Source organism: Globicephala melas, chromosome 15 (assembly GCF_963455315.2).
Source record: "Globicephala melas chromosome 15, mGloMel1.2, whole genome shotgun sequence".
Lineage (NCBI taxonomy): Eukaryota > Metazoa > Chordata > Mammalia > Artiodactyla > Delphinidae > Globicephala > Globicephala melas.
In genome coordinates, this window is record NC_083328.1 from 80,314,516 (window position 1) to 80,332,100 (window position 17,585).

Genomic DNA, 17,585 nt, shown 5'->3' on the forward strand with positions numbered 1-17,585 from the left:
CTGGAGTTGAAGGGCCAGAGAACTTTCTGGCTGTGCTGGTGAGAATTGGCTTTATGGGAGGAGACATTTGTTCTAGGCCTTGAAGGCAGAGCATGTTCTCACGGGTCAGGCTTTCCCAGAGAGTGGGACATGGCTGCTGGCATAGGCGAATTGGTGTGAGGGGTCCACAGACAGGACCCCAGACGCCCCTGTGAGACATTGCACAGCAGGACGGTAGCTCCCATTCTGGCGCACCCTCTGCCTGTGTGCCTGCCTGCCTTGTGGAGAAAGTCTCCGTTTGGTCCTCGGATGGTTTTAATACATCTCACTGAGCTCCCGAGAGAGAGCGGACCTTACGCTCAGAGCTTTGGCAGGCAGGGCCTCGAGAGATATGTTTGTGTTCTCTGCATTTTTATGCTTTCTTTACATTTATGGCAAGGGGTACTGTTTTTATACATATGGTATGAATATAAAGTCAACATTTAAAGTAAATTTAAGTAAAAACAATGGGTAGATTTAACGAAAAATATTAAGATACTGACGGTACCTTAGGCAGGGGAACGCCTGAAGTTTGAGAGACGCCCTTGTCAGTGATGGTGGGTGCGCTGTGGGCAAAGGGAATGTGTGGGAGAGGAGAGCAGCCGTCACACTCAGGGGAGGAAGTGCCGGGGCAGCCTGTGAAGATGGGGCCTCAAGATGTAGTCCTGGCCCAGCCGCTCAGGAGCAGGGAGAGGCCAGAGATGTGAGTCAGACTGCTGGCGGAAGCTCTGAGTGCCAGGCAGAGGGGCAGCTCGGGGGGCATGCAGCAGGCGGCCCTTGACGCCTTTGCAGCAGCACAGCGCCTGGGGAGCAGCGGGGTGTAGGTCTGTGCAGTATGGGCAGAGGGAAAAGACTAAACAAGAGCAAGAATCTGACAGCAGGTGAGGAAAAGGAGCCTGAGAGAGAAGTATCGTGAAGGAAACGGCTCAGCTGGCCTGGGCTTCCTGCGAGCAGGAAAGGAACCTCGCTCGCATTTGTTCTGTGTCCAAGTGTGTGCGTGTTTTCACAGATAGTGCGCGAGGCGTTGTCTGAGTGTTAGACACATCCGCAGGCACACTGAGGAAATTTACTTGAAAGGATATAAATATGAGAAGGTGAGAAATGAAGCTGAAATTTATTAAAGCAGCCAAGTGTCCTGAATCAGTGGTTCCCAACCCAGGCTGCACTATAGAATCCCCACAGTGGTTTGCTAAGTTCCCACTCCCCACCTCAGACCCCTCGTGAGCATCTTCAGGGTTAGTGTGGAGCCCGCACGGAGTTCCACTTTCATATAAGCTCCCGGAATAATTCTAAGGGGCAGGCAGGTCTGGGGGACTCGGGGATCGAAAGCACTCAGGCTTCTTTCCCCGACCCACAGGGATAACTTTCTTAGATTGGCGTGCAGTTGTCCCTTCATTGGCTGACGCCAGGCATCCGTAACCATCTTGACAGACTTGAAGCAGAATAGGAGTGTCTGCTCACAGCTCTGCAGAGAAGTTGATTTTATTTCATGGAAATGCAACATTGCAAGGGAACTCTGAAATCATTTTGTTGGTGTCTGGGAACAAAGTGCTAGTAAACGTCTGAAAGTCTACGTAGAGCGCTTCAAGGGAAAGGAAGGAAGTAGGAGGAAAGGGGAAGCAACTGCATCAGGATTGCGCAAGAAGCCAAGACCAGTTGAGGACCGGACACCGGCTCCTCCAGCCTCCTAATGGGGGCTGCCAGGGCTGTTGAGACTACCTGCAGTCAAGACAGGACCCTGGCTGGAGTCTAGGAACACCTCAGGGACAAAATTCTCTTAAAAATAAATCTGTTATCAGAAGAGTAATATTTTACTCTTTTCACTTGTATAATCTCCTTAAAAATTGCCTTTGAAACATAGCTAGATTGAATACTCTGCGTATTAGTTTGCTAGGGCTGCCATAACCAGGTACCACAAACTGGGTGACTTAACAGAAATTTATTTTCTTACAGTTCTGGAGGCTAGAAGTCTGCAGTCATGATGCTGGCTGGGTTGGTTCTTCCTGAGGGCAGTGAGGGGAGGATCTGTTCCAGACCTGTCTCCCTGAGTTGTCGGTGGCCTCTTCTCCCTGTGTCTGTTCATATTGTCTTCCCTCTGTGGAGTTTGTCCCTGTGTCCAAATTTCCCCTTTTTATAAGGACACCAGTCGGGTTGGATTAGGGTCCACACTAGTGACTGCACCTTAACTAATTGCATCTGCAGAAGGTGACATTCTAACATACTGGGAATTAGGACCTCAACACATGCCGGGGCGGGGGGAGCATAATTCAACTGATAACACTATACAGTTTAGAAAATCAGAGCATGGGACAGTCAGTCAGTGGCACACTTGAGTGGGAGTCATTCATTCGGGCACTCACAGGACCGACATTGAGAGCCTGATATATATCAGTTTTGGTTCACACACCAGCACTGGCTGGCTTGGGAGTATAAATCACTTCACCTCTCTGGGCTTCACATTCTAGTATGTAAAACAAAGGAATTGTAGTAAATTTTTGGACGCTTTCCTTTTAGACCCAAATTCCAAACAATGACATTTTTAAATGAAGAAAAAATCCAATGACAAATTCGTATACTGTCATTAGGAATCAAGCTCGTACTTCTAATTTCATGTCTCTAAAGTTTAGTAATACTAAGTATATCAGTCAAGGTTGGCTACGTCCTGTAACAAACAGCCCCCCAATTCCAGTGGCTAAGAACGGTGAGAGCTCCTGGTTAGGCAGCTTTCTTTTAAGGGAAACTCAAGGACTCAGGCTTCTTCTGTCCTGTAGGTCTGACTTCCTCTGGTGTTTAGAGTATTCTCCGTTCAGTTGGCTGATGGGAACAGAGAAGGAGCATCTAGCTTAGGAGGTTTTTATGGGCCAGGCCTACTTAATGCTTCTGTTCACATTCCGTTGGCCAGAACTCAGTTACGTGACCACAGCTACATGCAGGAGCCTGGGGATTATAGTCTAGCTGGACGCCCGGGAAGAAGAGGTGAACAGGAGCCACTTCTGCCAAACCAGCAAAAGGAAGAGTGATGGCGCAGTTTCAGGAGCTGTAGTGCATCGTGAAAATGTGAATGAGGGAAGATAAGGCCACAGTGTCAAAGTCTAAAGCAAATATTTTCATGTTTTACGTAATGTCTGAAATTTAGAGGAACCAATATCATAAGAACAGTGTCAGGGACTTCCCTGGCGGTCCAGTGGTTAAGACCGCACTTCTACTGCAGTGGGCACGGGTTCAATCCCTGGTCAGGGAACTAACATCCTGCATGCTGCACGGCACGGCCAAAGGAAAAAACAAAAAAAGGAAGACACCTTCCCATGGAAACAGAAAGGAATAAACAAGTAAACAGACACGATAGAATGTGATATTAAAAAAAAAAAAAAGAACAGTGTCAGGAACCTCCGTGATACTGAGGGTGTGCACGTTCTCTGCTTTTCCCTGTGTAGTTCCATCGACATTTGGCTTTTCAGTTCCCTAGAAGAGACTCCAGGGTTTGAAGTAGCTCTGGTTCTGTGTCTAAAACACATGGTGTGCACACTTGATTTCAGTAAACAGAGTCCAAAGAGATGTAGTTGCTAGGTTTCTTTGTTTTCACTGTCAGCAAAGCACCAGCCGAAAAATTAGTTGTATTCCCCACTATGTTCTTCCCTTCTTGTAACAAGAAGAAACACATCGGAGTAATCACAGGTTGCAAAATAAATGATGTGCTTGTTACTCAAAACACGGTCCATGGTCCTGCGAATATTGACATCGCCTGGGAGGTTTTTGTATTTTTGTTTTTTAAGAAATGCAGACTCGCAGGCCCCTCCCCAGACCTGCAGAATCAGAAATCGCATTTTAACAAGAGCCCCAGGGCACTTGTATGCACAGTAAAGCTTGAGAAGCTGATCTGGGCGTTAGAGGTGTGGGCAGCAGTGTTTGACTTGCTAGCCTTCTGGCTTCATTTATTTAGGCTTTGTGACAGGTGAGTGCGGTGTTTAAAGTCAGAAGCGAAACAAAAATTTACACTCGTATACCTTTTGTTTGTTTGTTTTGAGTACTTGTCATGGAGGGGGTGGAGTGGAAAGGGGAGAAAATAAGGAAGGGGGTCTCTTCAAAAGCGGTTGGCAAATACTGCTGTTCGGGCCCAGCCTCCTTCACGCTTTTCCTTTCTACTGTCTTTATGGTCTTTGTGAATATTAAGCCTCAAGAAATCATATACAGCACAGGCAGCTGTAGACTTCTACATGAAAGAAAAATACAATAGAAAAATTGAACAGTAGACTGCGTGTTAGCAAGAAGGTTCTGTTCCCCAGAAAGTTAGAGGAATCATCTCAGTATCCCTGTTATCCTCAAGGTTGCCTTTAAGTTACAGTTTGTAGCAATGTATTTCAGACGTGTTTTACACATGATTTAATTTTGTTCTTTTACTTCATGAATGAGTACAGCCAGAGGCTGAGTCAGGCTGGAGAGAGCAGCAGCTTCTTGCTGGTTCCGATGCCCACGGAGCCTGCTGCTTTACCTTGGCCTCCCTGGCCTGTCCCCTGACGCTCCACTGAAACCCAGCTTGCGCTTCCCTGAATCTCATGCTGCTTCATTCCACCGTGCCTTTAAGTTATTTTATTATTTTTATTTTATCTCACTGTTACTGAGAGGATTCACTGAGATGACTTCTTCCATTATAATGTTTGAGCCCTCTGAGGGCAGGTATGTGTTTGTATTTGGGTTCTGTGAGTTGACGTTGAAATGAGATGAAGGAAGGCTTATCTTTTAAGTAATTTGAAAAGATTTAAGCTTCCCCTTTATTTTTTATTTTATTTAATTTTAAAAATGCAATGGGGTGTGCACTTACTTGCAAATGGGTTGTGATGAAACGTAAGGGACATGACTGTGGTGAACCTGAGCTTTCGGAACAGCCAGTCGGAACACGGCCGTGAGCTGTGTGTCTGCCTGTGCGCGGGGAGGCTGCTCCGAGCTGTCTGGGGCTCTCATGCCCTCCTCTGACGGTCCTAACCCGCTACTGTGTGTTCTCCCTGGGATTACGTATCTTTGGGGAAGCAATGTTTGTTTAAGCAGAGATTTTAATATGCTGTGGGTAGCTTGGGTTTGATTTGTGGGCTGTGCTTTCAGAGCCTCTTTTCCTTCTATGTAGTTTTCGTGCTTTTCAAGGGCTATTTTCATTGAGTGGATTTCATTTCATTTCTCTGTTTGGGAAGCGTCAGTTCACTGAGGGGTTATACTTCGCCCTTGAATTATCCATTTATTTCTTTAGTGTCCTCTCCTGTGGTTCCTGCTTTTCCTTTATTTTAGTTGTTTTAAGTTGTGCTATTTAATAGTTGTATATTTCCAGCCTTGTATGACGCCGTGAGCTCTTTTTTAGAAAGAGAGTATATTAAAAGTCCTCGACAAAACAACAAAGATTCGCGGACTTTTGGCAGACCTGAATCTGTGAGTAGAGAGAATTCAGACCATTCATGCCTTTGACCTGTGCTGTTCTGTATGGTAATCATCAGCCACATGTGACTATTTAGATTTCAATTAATTAAAATTTTAAAAGTTAAGGTTCCCTTAATCAGCCACTGCAGCCACGTTTCAGATGCCCAGCTCTCCCCGTGATTGTGTCTGGTATCAGACTGTGCAGATGTAGACCACTGCATCATCACAGCTGCACGGCTGCAGGGACCTAGGGCGGCCTTTGTAGGAAGTTGTGTTTCAACTCCAGAATTTTATTTTACCCAAAGGAAATAGACTCTTCCATGCTTTTCTAGGATTTCCAGAACAAAGTTACATTGTTCCCAGCCAGAGATAAGCATATTTTCTCCCATTTTCTGTGGGAGTTTGTTCTTTTTTAGAATCTCATCCACAGTAGTATATCTTTAAGACAAGATATGTTCTTATTCTAACCGGAGCCTGAATCTAAGTGTTTGGGGGACTTTGATTTTCAGCAGCTGTTAAGTGAGGCAGTCGAGCCTCCAGGATACTTACCCAGTCACCAGTGGGACTTTGAGTTATTTTTTCTCTTGTGATTTCTTTCTCAAAGCCGTAAAAGTGGCCTATAGTCAATAGCAGAGTCTTGTTGGTAGCACGTTTCTAAACTCATTTCAGGACTAACTTGTGTCAAGGAATTATTTTCCCATTCTTTTTGGTTGAATGTTCTCTGATTTCAAGTTAGGGAAACAGAATTATACCAGTAAGAAAGCAAACATTCTCTATAACTTCCAGCTCAGCGGTTCAATTTCATATTAAAATGACTCTCCCGTTTGAAATGCCAGTGTGGTTCCACAGGGACCTCCGCCTGCCCTAGAACTTTAAGTCTGTGCCACCGCTCCAAGCATGAGACCACAAGAGGCTCGGTCGAGTCAAACTGGTTGGCAAACAAAGAAGGTGATTGAATGATCCAGGGCAAGTCTCCTGGTCCATACACACAGGCGTCCTGGACATAGTGGCCTGCAAAGGGAACACAGAAACTTAGCTGCCTTTGTTTCCTCATCAGTTTACATCCACGTGGAAAAGTGATGCACTTCTAAGGCCATCTGTAAGGCCTCTCTGCTTCATGCCAGTTCAGATTAAATGGGGTTTCCATGATCTCTTTGACAGGGGCTTTTATGTTGAATTTTGAATTCATGATGGAAGGGAAGCTTTCATTTGTTTGGTTAGTGATTTCTGAAATGTTTAATGGCTACTTTAGGTGAATACTGTAGAATTTTAGCTAGTCATGAGCACGAGGGGGACGTAACAGCCATCATTTGCCAGATAACACCTAAATTCTGATAGCTGCTGTTTTAAGTTCCATGAACTTTTCAGCTATTTTCCTCGGTTGCGGGTAGTTCATAAGAGTTGTGTTGGTTTTAATAACCAACACATTGCTTCAACCTTCTATAGCTTCAACCTTCTTTTGGTTTTGCAGAGTGAGTTTGATATAAATAGAAGTAATTAAAATTGGAATTCTAGTTTGGATCCAGTACTGATTGGACTCCTTCGAGGTGAACTCAGTAGCACGTTTTATGTGTCTGACACTGTGCTTGACTCTTCCTACTCTTTTTTTTTTTTTTGCGGTACGCGGGCCTCTCACTGTTGTGGCCTCTCCCGTTGCGGAGCACAGGCTCAGCCGCTCTGCAGCATATGGGATCCTCCCGGACCACGGCTCGAACCCGTGTCCCCTGCATCGGCAGGCGGACTCTCAACAACTGCGCCACCAGGGAAGCCCCCTCCTACTCTATTTTAATCCTCCCACCAACACTGGGAGGTGGTTTCTGTCATCACCTTCAGTTTGCAGAGGCAGGAGTGCTCAGTTTGCGTGTAAGGGAAATTTCTGTCCGTTTTGGAGACCTTGCTCTTTTCTCTGCTCAGTGCTGCCATGCTCTCTCCCCCATGCTGATACTGTAATCCTACTTCCAGAAACTTATCTTAAGGAAATATTATTTAAAAGAGTTGGAACTGCATGCATAGAAATGTCCAGTGTTGTTTGTAAGACTGAAAAAAATCAAAAGGGATCTTTTCCCTGCTAAGCGTGCATTCGTGTAGTGAAGGGCCTAGAACTGGCCCATGGTAAGCACTATATGCGTGAAAGCTGTTATCATGATCAGAATCTTTTTAACTGATAGACTCTTGGTGCAATGTCACAGAATCTCAGTAGTATTACATTTAACCAGTTGAAAGTGTAAATATGAAGATAATATGAAAAGCTTAGGACATAGTGAAAGAGGAATCAACTGCACCTTGATCGTAACTGCATACTCTATAGCTTATGTACGTATGAACTGGAAGGGAACACAAATAAATGGAACTTTGTCAGAATTGCGTTAATGCTGTTTTGGTGATTAAAAATAAACAAATTCTTTGTTGCTGATAGCAATGGGATGGCTCTGCACTGTGTGCAGAGCTGGGCCATATGCCCCCCCAGTGGCGTGGCATCAGGCAGCCGCACCTGGTTTGAGACCCAGCTCTGCTACTGCCTTTGCCACTTCCTGTGCCACGTTCTGTGACTCTGGGAGTGACCTCGCTTCTCTGAGTCTGGGGTTCCTCGTCTGTAAAGTGTGCATAATGATAGTTTCTACCTGCATATCGCTGTGAGCATCGACAGTAGGCCCAGAGCCGGGTTCCAGAAGGGTTTACCACAGACCCTGCAACAGTGCTTGGCCTAAGTCGGGACTGACTGAATGCTGGCCAGGGTTGGCCCTGTACTGCTTTGCTAGTAGAACCATTTGCACAGTGAAGCTAGTGATGGCAAGAACTTTCTGAAGTGTTTACTTGTAGGGAATAATGATTCTCGTTAAGACTCGCAGTGACTAGATTTTCTTGCAAACATTATTAAAATACTCAGATTTTGCTACTCTAAGAATTTGGAATCACTTTATCATTGACAGCCACAACCCTTCATGACATCTTTTTTTTTTTTTTTTTTGCGGTACGCGGGCCTCTCATTGCTGTGGCCTCTCCCGTTGCGGAGCACAGGCTCCGGACGCGCAGGCTCAGCAGCCATGGCTCACGGGCCCAGCCGCTCCACAGCATGTGGGATCTTCCCGGACCGGGGCACAAACCCGTGTCCCCTGCATCGGCAGGCGGACTCTCAACCACTGCGCCACCAGGGAGGCCCCATGACATCTTATATACCATTGGTGAATCACTTTTTCAGGAAGAATCTGAACCTCTCCTTTTCTGAGCATTTATCCGCCAGTCCTGTCAACCCCTGTGGGCCACTTACTGTCTGAAGAAAGGCCAGGGTTGTTTGTTAGTCTGTCGTTTAACTGTTACCTTCTTTCTATGTGACTATCCCCCTAGCTGAATCATATCTACCTTTTAAAAAATACTCGAAAATTATTCCAGTCCTTCTGACCTGGTACCTGTTCAGGAGGATGGCTGTGCACATGGCAGCGGGAATTGTTTGTCTTTGAACTGTTCTGGTATTAGATTTTCCATTTTTTGTTTGTCCACAACCTGTTTCTTTTAGATCAGTCTTTAAATCAGCTTGGAAACTGGGCGAACCTAGTTTATTTTGCATTATCTGATATACTGTATTCAGACCTGAGGACTGTACCCAGATGCCTTGTGAAAATAGGTATGTATCTCTGTAGTAGCTCCCGTGGTGGTTAGGGAGCTGCTTGTAGACAGACAGCGCAGGGCCCAGGTATCCCTGGAGAGCACGTGCTCTGCCGAAGCCGCCTTCACACACGGCTTTGCTCCAGTCTTCCCGCGTTCTCTGTCCACCACCAGCTGTGGCCCCAGAGACGTCAAGCACACTCTGTTTTCCTTCCCCGGAGTACACCAGAGAACTTGCCATCTTTCTACTGGACTCGTCCGTATCATGCTGCGAATTGTCTGTCATCCATCGTTTCCTCCCTGAGACTGTCTGCTCACCCTGGGGGTTCAGGGGTGCAGAGCGCCGGCCCCAGAGAGGAGGCACGGATAACTTCCCGGGAGCCAAGTTCTAGCTCTTCGACTCCGGAGGTGTTTTCCCCGAACCGATGCACCTGAGAGCTGCTCTGTAGCCAGCTAGTTCTCTTCCAGACTCTTCACAGAATAGAGATGTCCTCTCCTCCACCCCAGATCTGGCTTTTGTGTATTGCCCTGGTCACTAAAACCTCTGGCACACAAGACAAAGGGGCAAAAGAATTCACAGTCCCTCAGGGAGAATCTCCTGAGGGCAAAGCAAAGAGACCTTTTTTCAGCAAGAACTGCGTAAGAAGTATGGGGGCAGCTGGCTGACCCCACCGAGGAGCATATACCTGTGTTACTCAGGTGCCTGTTCTAGTAAAGAGACCCAGGGAGACAGAGAACTCATTTTAAATAAATGTTAGGGTTTGAATTCTAGGAGCAGGTGGGACAAGCCAGATAGCTCATGTGTTTTCATCTTAAAACTTTAAAAGTTGCAGCCCTGTTGTGTGTTCACTTTGTGAAAATTTATCGACTCAAATACTTAGAATTTGTCTACTTCTCTGTCTGGATATTATAATTCAAAGGAAAGTTTTTTAAAAATTGACACCGTGCTAGTTGGATCATCACTAATTCTTCCAGATTGCAGTAAACATGACTGTCAGTCTTCTCCCACTGTTTTCGAGGCAGCAGTTGTACAGTTTTTATAAAATTTGAAGGCGTTTTGTGGCTTGGGTTTTGTTTTTATTTTTGTTTTGGCCACACTGCGTGGCTTGCAGGATCTCAGTTCCCAGACCAGGTACTGAACCCAGGCCCCGGCAGTGAAAGCCCAGAATCCTAACCACTAGGCCACCAGAGAACCCCCTTGGGTTTTGTTTTTACCTTTGCAGCCATCATGAACAGTTCCCTCCTTGTTTTTCCATTTAATGGCTCGAACATTTCCTTCCCATCCAGTGTTTGGGGTGGAACCTGGAGCATCTAAGGGAAAAGACATGCAGGCATACAGTGAGCAGATGAAGGGGAAGCCCAGCCTCGTTCAGAATGCATGTTCTCATCTGATGAAAGGCTAACGCTTCTGGGGGCGGGGTGTGTGCTGCACCTGTGGTAGTATCAGGCTGGAGCGAGGTCCCGTATTCCGTCTTTGTGCTTAGACTTCACTTTTCATCCCTTCCACCATCCCTAGTAACTCACCTAGTATTGACAGCGTGTTATGTTGGGTTTCTTTGGATCGCGTTTTCTCCGCAGCAGCTCCCTGGGGGTGATTTGAAAGGATTTTCAGTGGATGTGAGAGGTTTTAAAAAGCTCCTAACCCATTTCTGCTGGATTTCATTGTTTGCACTGTCGCCTGGACTGACTGATTCGCTTAGCTGTTCAAGCTTGAAGCCACATTCGCAATAAGAGCCAATCAGCTTTATAGAAAGAGCAAATAAGCCCATTTAAAGTAGTGCATCAGATTTCCCTCTACCTCTAAGAAAACCTATCTGAAGTATCATATTAGCCACAAACAAAATTACTAGTTTTAATATTTTCCATTCTTAACGAGCCCCTAGCACGATACCTGGCACTAGTAGGTATCCAGCAGTATCTAATAAGTGAAGGAAGAAAGGAAGAACTTTCCAAAGATCTGTGCTCAGAAGTTTCAAAAGGCTCTATTTGAGGAGATGCACAGTGCTGGTACTTCCTTCTGGAGAGGGAGCAAAAGCAGCCAGCCTGCTGTGGGAACACGGCGCGCTCTCGGCAAACCTCAGATCCCCAAAAGCAAAGACCCTCCTGGACTACCCCAGTGGAAGGTCTTACAGAACGCAGAGCTGTTTACCAAGGCAAAGAGCTGAAACAGAATCTTCAGTTAAGGCTACACTTCTCCTGTTGTTGCCCCTGGCCTGAACAGACACTGTTTTTCTGGATTGTTCTTACCTTTCAGTCGGTTCAGAGTTACCCAGTAATGTCGCTCTGGGCCGTGGATGTCTTTAGACCACCAAAGCATGTCTTTTGCGCGGGTGTCTGTTAGTACAAACTCCACAAACTTCCTTGTTAGTACATAGTAAGCACTTCCAAAATAAATTGTTAAGTTATGGGGTGGTTCATCTTTGAATCTTTCATTTGGAGGTACATAGATATCTTCTTCAGGGGTGAATTCGGGATGGCTTTGACTCGTCTTGGATTTAATGCTTGGTGGCTGGATTACTCCAGGAGTTATATTTTTATCATTCCATTTGCTTCTGATGTAGTGTATGATTTCTCTGTTAGTTTTGATTGGAAAATCCTGTCCACAAAGATTAATGACATAGTTCCATTGAAATTTGGAATGAACTAGATCTTTCATACAATTAATATCTGCCTGTAGTCTCCTAAAGCCAGTGTAAGCCATTTTCTCTCTCGTTGATGAAATAAAAATATTTTCAAAACAATTAACCAGGGATTGCACAGCAGTCTTATACTTCTTGGGGGCCTTTTCATCAACACGAATACAGTAAACATTTTGAGGCACATAAATGGCTCTGAGAAGCTGCACAAACATAGCCAGCTCCTTATGAATAGTTATAATATATGCCAAAGGGAAGGTGCCCTCTTCTGCAGACAGTCGTCTGGTTATGAAATGCAACTCCTGGGATATCCTGGAACAATTTCCTGGCCTGTGTAAATGAGCAAGTATTTCAGATCCATGAGGGTTTTTACAGAATTTTGCAATTTGGGGAGCCACCTCTTTCCCTTCAAACAAAGCTGAACACAGTTCATCTGGATAAAAGCCACAGTCCACTACTGCTGGGTAGGTGGGTTCCTCCTCTGGTTCCTCAGGAGTTGGATTCCTTAAATAAAGAAAAATGAAGACGCCAATGGCTACGCACACGAGAAGACCTGGCTTTGTGGCTCGCAGCTGGCTCATGTTTTGAGCTCCAGTCGCCTTCTTATTACCATGGTTTAAAATGTTTTCCTCTAAGCTTCCTAAAAGAGCAACAGGCAGAATTTAGGGTGTTGTTAACTTTATTCCCCCCCGTCCCTGCTAACTCTATTGGTGTACACGTATTTAAAGTGTATGATTTGATCAGTTTTTACATATGTGTATACTCATGAAACTGTCACCACAGTCATGATAACAATCATTTCTTTTACCCCTAAAAGTTTTCTTGGACCCCTTTTACTCCATCCTCCTTCCACCATTGTCTCTGGGAAATCACTCATATGCTCGTGTCACTGTAGACTAGTTGGCATATTCTACAGTTTTATATAAACAAAGTTATACGTGTGTACTTTTTTGCCTGGATTTTTTTTCACTTAGGATAATGATTTTAAGATTTCATCCACATCACTGCATTTATCACCATTTTTCCCTTTTTATTGTTGAGCAGTATTCCATGAAATGGACGAGCCACAATCTGTTTATCTGTTCATCTGTTGAAGGACACTGAAGTTGCTTCTAGTTTTAGGATATTACAGGATGCTGTAAGCATTTGTGCACAAGTCTTTGTGTAGACCTTTGTTTTTGTGTCTCTGGGGTAAATACCTAAGAGTGAAATGGCTGGCTCGCATACAGGTATATGTTTAACTTCTTAAGAAATTGCCAGGTTTTTTTCCAAAGTGGGTGTGCCATTTTACATTCCCCCCAGCAGTGTATGAGAGCTCCATTTACTGTACATCCTCACCGACACTCGGTATGATCAATTTAAAACACTTTACCCAGTCTAATAGGTGCATAGTGGTAATTCATTTTGGTTTAACTTTGCATTTCCCTGATGACTAATTTTCATGTGTTATTGCCCTTTTATTGGCAGATAAAAATCTCAAATATTTGTTTTGGACATAGATACTGTCCTGTTCGGCGTTATTCAGAATTTATCTTACGCCATTATTCTGTATCGTGTTATGAGAATATATCTTTCCAATAAAGAAAACAACAAATCAAGAGAAATTTTGCGATCATATAATTCAACTTGTTGAAATGAGTTTATGAATTTTTTTTAGAGAAGGCTTCAGTGATTAAAAACAAGATATCTTTATCTAATAAAATTATTTGACAATAATTTAGTTTCCTCTCTTGAACTCTACAGAGATGCATGAAGAAGTATTTTAATTAATTAATTATTGTTGGCATGCAAAGACCATCCTTTGGAATTTAGGGAAGAAAATTGATCAGGTAAAATGTCTATATTGTTAGTAGTTTTTTCCCTTGTTTATGAATTTTGTCTCTAGGTCTCTGTAAAAAGTCACATCATTGCTTGTTCCTACTTCCTATTTTAAAAAAAATATTTATTTGTTTTATTTTTGGCTGCGTCGGGTCTTAGGTGTGGCACGAGGGCTCCAGAGTGCATGGGCTCTGTAGTTGTGGCACGTGGGCTCTCTGTTGTAGCCCTTGTGCTCAGTAGTTGCAGCGTGTGGGCTTAGTTGCCCCACAGCGTGTGGGATCTTAGTTCCCCGACCAGGGATCGAACTCGCGTCGCCTGCATTGGAAGGCAGATTCTTAACCTCTGGACTACCAGGGAAGTCCCCCTACTTCCTGTTTTTAAAAACCCATTTACTTTTTTTTCTTTTTTTTTTCTTTTTTTTTTTTTTTTGTGGTACGCAGGCCTCTCACTGTTGTGGCCTCTCCCATTGCGAAGCACAGGCTCCGGACGCGCAGCGTCCATGGCTCACGGGCCTAGCCGCTCCGCGGCATGTGGGATCTTCCGGGACCGGGGCACAAACCCGTGTCCCCTGCATCAGCAGGCGGACACTCAACAAGGGAAGCCCCCCATTTACTTTTGACCAGTGTTTATCTCAGACTTGACATTAGGCCCTTACCTTTCCACATCATTATTGCAAATGCCATTTGGATAAAGCATTAACAAGGCAGCATTTTGAGTTATCCTGTGTTCTTAAACTATGAGCCCATAAAAACTGTAAATGCTGATTGTGGATTTTAAAAACGTATTTATTTTCATTGTATAGTTTCTTTTTGCCCATCATGCTTCAAAAATAAAACAACCACTGCCCAAATATGTCAGGTTACGTTTTACTCTGGTTCGGTAAATGTTGATTGCCCCCAGCATAAAACGTTATGGCATAATTTTACAGGCATTTTTATAAATTACATAATACCTTTTATAAGCACAGTCATCATTATAATTAACACATTTCATATCTGGTCTCTAAAATAGACACAACATGTATCATAAAAACAAAAATTCAGTTGGACGGAAATACCTTCTTGAAATGAAAATAAAGCTTTTAACTGCTTCTCTGTTAAGAATTTTGGTGAAAGGTAAACCATGTACCATAGTTCGTTACATTTTCTCCTGTGTTTAGCTTTTGCGTGGGAAGGGGGTTTGGGGGGTTTTTTGGTTTGTTGTCTTGGTTGTTGTTTTTAAGCTTATGGTCAAAGTGTAAAACATGCTGGTCTCATCACAGAAATGTTAGCCCCACTTCACTGACAGACTATATACCCCATGCAGAGCCCAGGGGATTGGGTATTTTCAGTGTTTTATGATAATTAAGTGAAGACACATCCCACGTGTAGTCCGTTGTCCTTCAGGGCAATACGTTGGCTAAATGCTTTCCCTCCCTTATTTATAGAGAGACAGGCACAGGAGCTTGCTCACAGTTAATCTGCTGCCTTTCTGCCTCGTGTTCTGTTAGTGCAGTGCTCACAGTTGCCTGGTTAAATCTTCCTTTTGGCTCAGGTTCACTTTGAAATTTAGAAATCGGTGTGGCTAGAATGCCATGTTGTGGGAAGGGTCACCAGCTTTATTTTCATTGTTTCAGTACAAGCTTTTCCAGGTAGTCAGGACAGCCTTGTAATGAAGCCTTTGGAGACTCCACTGCTGCTGAATTTTACATAGTTCTTGCTGTGGCTTTAACCTGCTTCTGGTGGACAGTGTGAAAATTCCCACAGGAATCAACTCTTTAGGGCCTGGCAGTTTTTCCTTTTTAAGTCACGATGAGCATCACTTTCAGCTTTGCAGACATTTCAGTTCTTGGTGATTTGTTGTCATGGTTTTGTTGCTATAATGTGAAATCAACTTTTGTAGTCATAATGAAACTGTAATTGTTAAACATGTGCCTTTTTATCACTAAATTAATTTCCAAGAAATGTAAGTGATGTTTTCCAGGTGAGAGGAACATGCAGCCCATTAAAAAAAAGTGCAGTCTTACTGATTATTGAGCAATTTTTTTCCTCCACAAAATGTTTAAATTTTTATTTATTTTAAAGACTTTAGAAAGAGTGGCAGTTATCATTATATATCATGGAGCAGATACAAAAGTTCTTTATTCAGACCAGACCCATTATTTTACCATTCCAGTGTTCTATTTCCTCATGTACTACTGAAATCACAAATGATTTCTAAAATTATTATTTTGTGTGTGTGAGAGAACATCTTAAGGCTTTTTTCGTATAGTGTCATTCCTTAAATTATCTTTCCTGGCCCTTATATATTTTGATAATCTTTTAGCTCCTCATATCTGCAGCCTTTAGTGAGTAGCATCATTAAAATATGTATAGTGTACAGTAGAATTGAATAGCTTCCAGACAGTGAATAATGTTTTGAAGATTACACGTTCAGTTGACTGAGGACATATGACATCCAAGGGATTTTGTAGAATATCTTTCGGTAGCAGTAATTACCAAAGTTACGGTTAAGGATGGTATTAAAATTTTTTCCGTTTCGTGGTACTAGAAATCACAGATGATTCCCAGTTACAGTTCTCAGAATGGAATTATTTTACCTTTTATTTAGGTTTTTGTCCAAGCATAAAATATTGCCAAGGAGTTGTTTCAAAATACATTACTATCCTAATTATGAGAGCCGGCAAGCATGTTTTCCTTCTTCTTTTCTGCCTTCTTTATCTGTCTGTAGTGCCCCTCTCCCACCGCCCCTACTGTAGGCCTTAACAGCCAAGAACAGAAGTCAGCAGTATGGGTCTGGTACTATGTGTTGCCACTAGAACACTTAAGGGCAGTCATTTTGAATTTGTTATGACGGGATTTAATTTGTTATATAGGCTTTTCAGGGGGAGTTGGCAACATCCTGGATAAATTAATTATTTTGCTAAATCTTTTATACTTTGTGGGTTTTGTTTTTTTTTTAATTTGGTTGCACCGGGTCTTAGTTGTGGCAGGCAGGCTCCTTAGTTGTGGCTCACCGGCTCCTTAGTTGTGGCGTGTGAACTCTTAGCTGCAGCATGCATGTGGGATCTAGTTCCCTGACCAGGGCTCGAACCCTGGCCCCCTTCATTGGGAGTGCAGAGTCTTAACCACTGCGCCGCCAGGGAAGTCCCTCTGTTTTTTTTTTAAAGGTAATTCTTGTTAGTAAATAGAAAATGGGCATCTTTAAAGATGAACTTGTAATATTTTGCCATATATTCTATAGACTATTACTGTTTTAGAGTATTAACATTAGCTTAACCAGATTAAACAATCTAGTCTTTATTTTCTGGACTGCAGATGGGGGTGTATGATAGTACCTGCCTCATGAGGACACTGGGCTAGGGGTGTGGAGCAGACGGCTGAGCGTTTCCCTCTCAGCCTGGCCCGGGGCAGTGCTCAGTGCTTGAGCGGGGTGGGGCTACTCGGTACCCGCCAGTCCCGGAGCAGTGAGACCCTCAGACCAAAGAAGTCACTGTAGCTGCAGCAATGAAAATTTTGTGTCTGTTATTTTTGTCGTCTCTGGGCTCAGAATGATGTCCAGAGCACCCTACAAGTTAACAGTTTTTTCTTGAACTATTTGAGCTTTATCATAGTAGTTAGACTGATTTCGAATTCAGACCGTCAGAGCTGTCCAGTAAAATAGATGTCTTAATCACACATGCTTATTCCTAAAATGTGTATACGTTTCTTCAGCCACTTTGATGTGAAGGGGAAAACTACATTTTAGGATATCTATTTAAAACAATCACAACAAAAACAACGTTTTTATTAGAGGACTGTTTTTTGAGAGGAAAAGATGCCTGCTACTTCTGCATTTTATAAAATTACTGATATTCCAATAGTTCTATTTTAAAACCATGGAGGAGGCACAGAAAAACATATTTTAGTAATAAGACCTGCTCAGCCTGTGCCATTCATGATCTCTGCATAGTTAACGAAGCACTTACCGGGAGAGGCTCGCATACGGGGTAGAGGTCCTGGCCGCGTCCGTGCCCAGCCTGGCTTTTTTTTTCCTTCAGTTGCTTCCTTGCTGTGGCTCTGGGTGAAATCACATGAACAGAGTTGCTTGGCAGGTTTTGTTACCCTTTCATCCCTGGAGGATTTTATT

At 43.7% G+C, this 17,585-nt stretch overlaps 2 protein-coding genes across 3 annotated transcripts in view; one reads left to right on the forward strand and one right to left on the reverse strand.

The window, feature by feature from the left end:
- Positions 1-17,585, forward strand: part of RTF2 (replication termination factor 2) — a 40,003-nt gene that overhangs the window by 12,214 nt on the left and 10,204 nt on the right. The gene's annotated exons all lie outside the window — the stretch shown is intronic.
- LOC115843268 (beta-1,3-galactosyl-O-glycosyl-glycoprotein beta-1,6-N-acetylglucosaminyltransferase 7) lies at positions 6,209-17,501 on the reverse strand. Its single transcript, XM_030839152.2, has 4 exons — positions 17,425-17,501; positions 11,272-12,300; positions 10,240-10,335; positions 6,209-6,432 (listed from the first exon to the last, which is right to left on the reverse strand). Exons 1-4 carry the CDS (start codon positions 17,438-17,440, stop codon positions 6,209-6,211), a joined length of 1,365 nt encoding a protein of 454 aa, XP_030695012.2. The 5' UTR covers positions 17,441-17,501.

What these genes read in the sequence shown, in the direction of transcription:
- LOC115843268 (XM_030839152.2), bottom strand. An exon ending in AACTCTGAACCGACTGAAAG is followed by an intron (nt 10,336 to 11,271) that starts GTAAGAACAATC and finishes CTTTTCCCTTAG; the next exon opens with ATGCTCCAGGTTCCACCCCA. An exon ending in TGTTCATGATGGCTGCAAAG is followed by an intron (nt 6,433 to 10,239) that starts GTAAAAACAAAA and finishes TTCCCTTTGCAG; the next exon opens with GCCACTATGTCCAGGACGCC.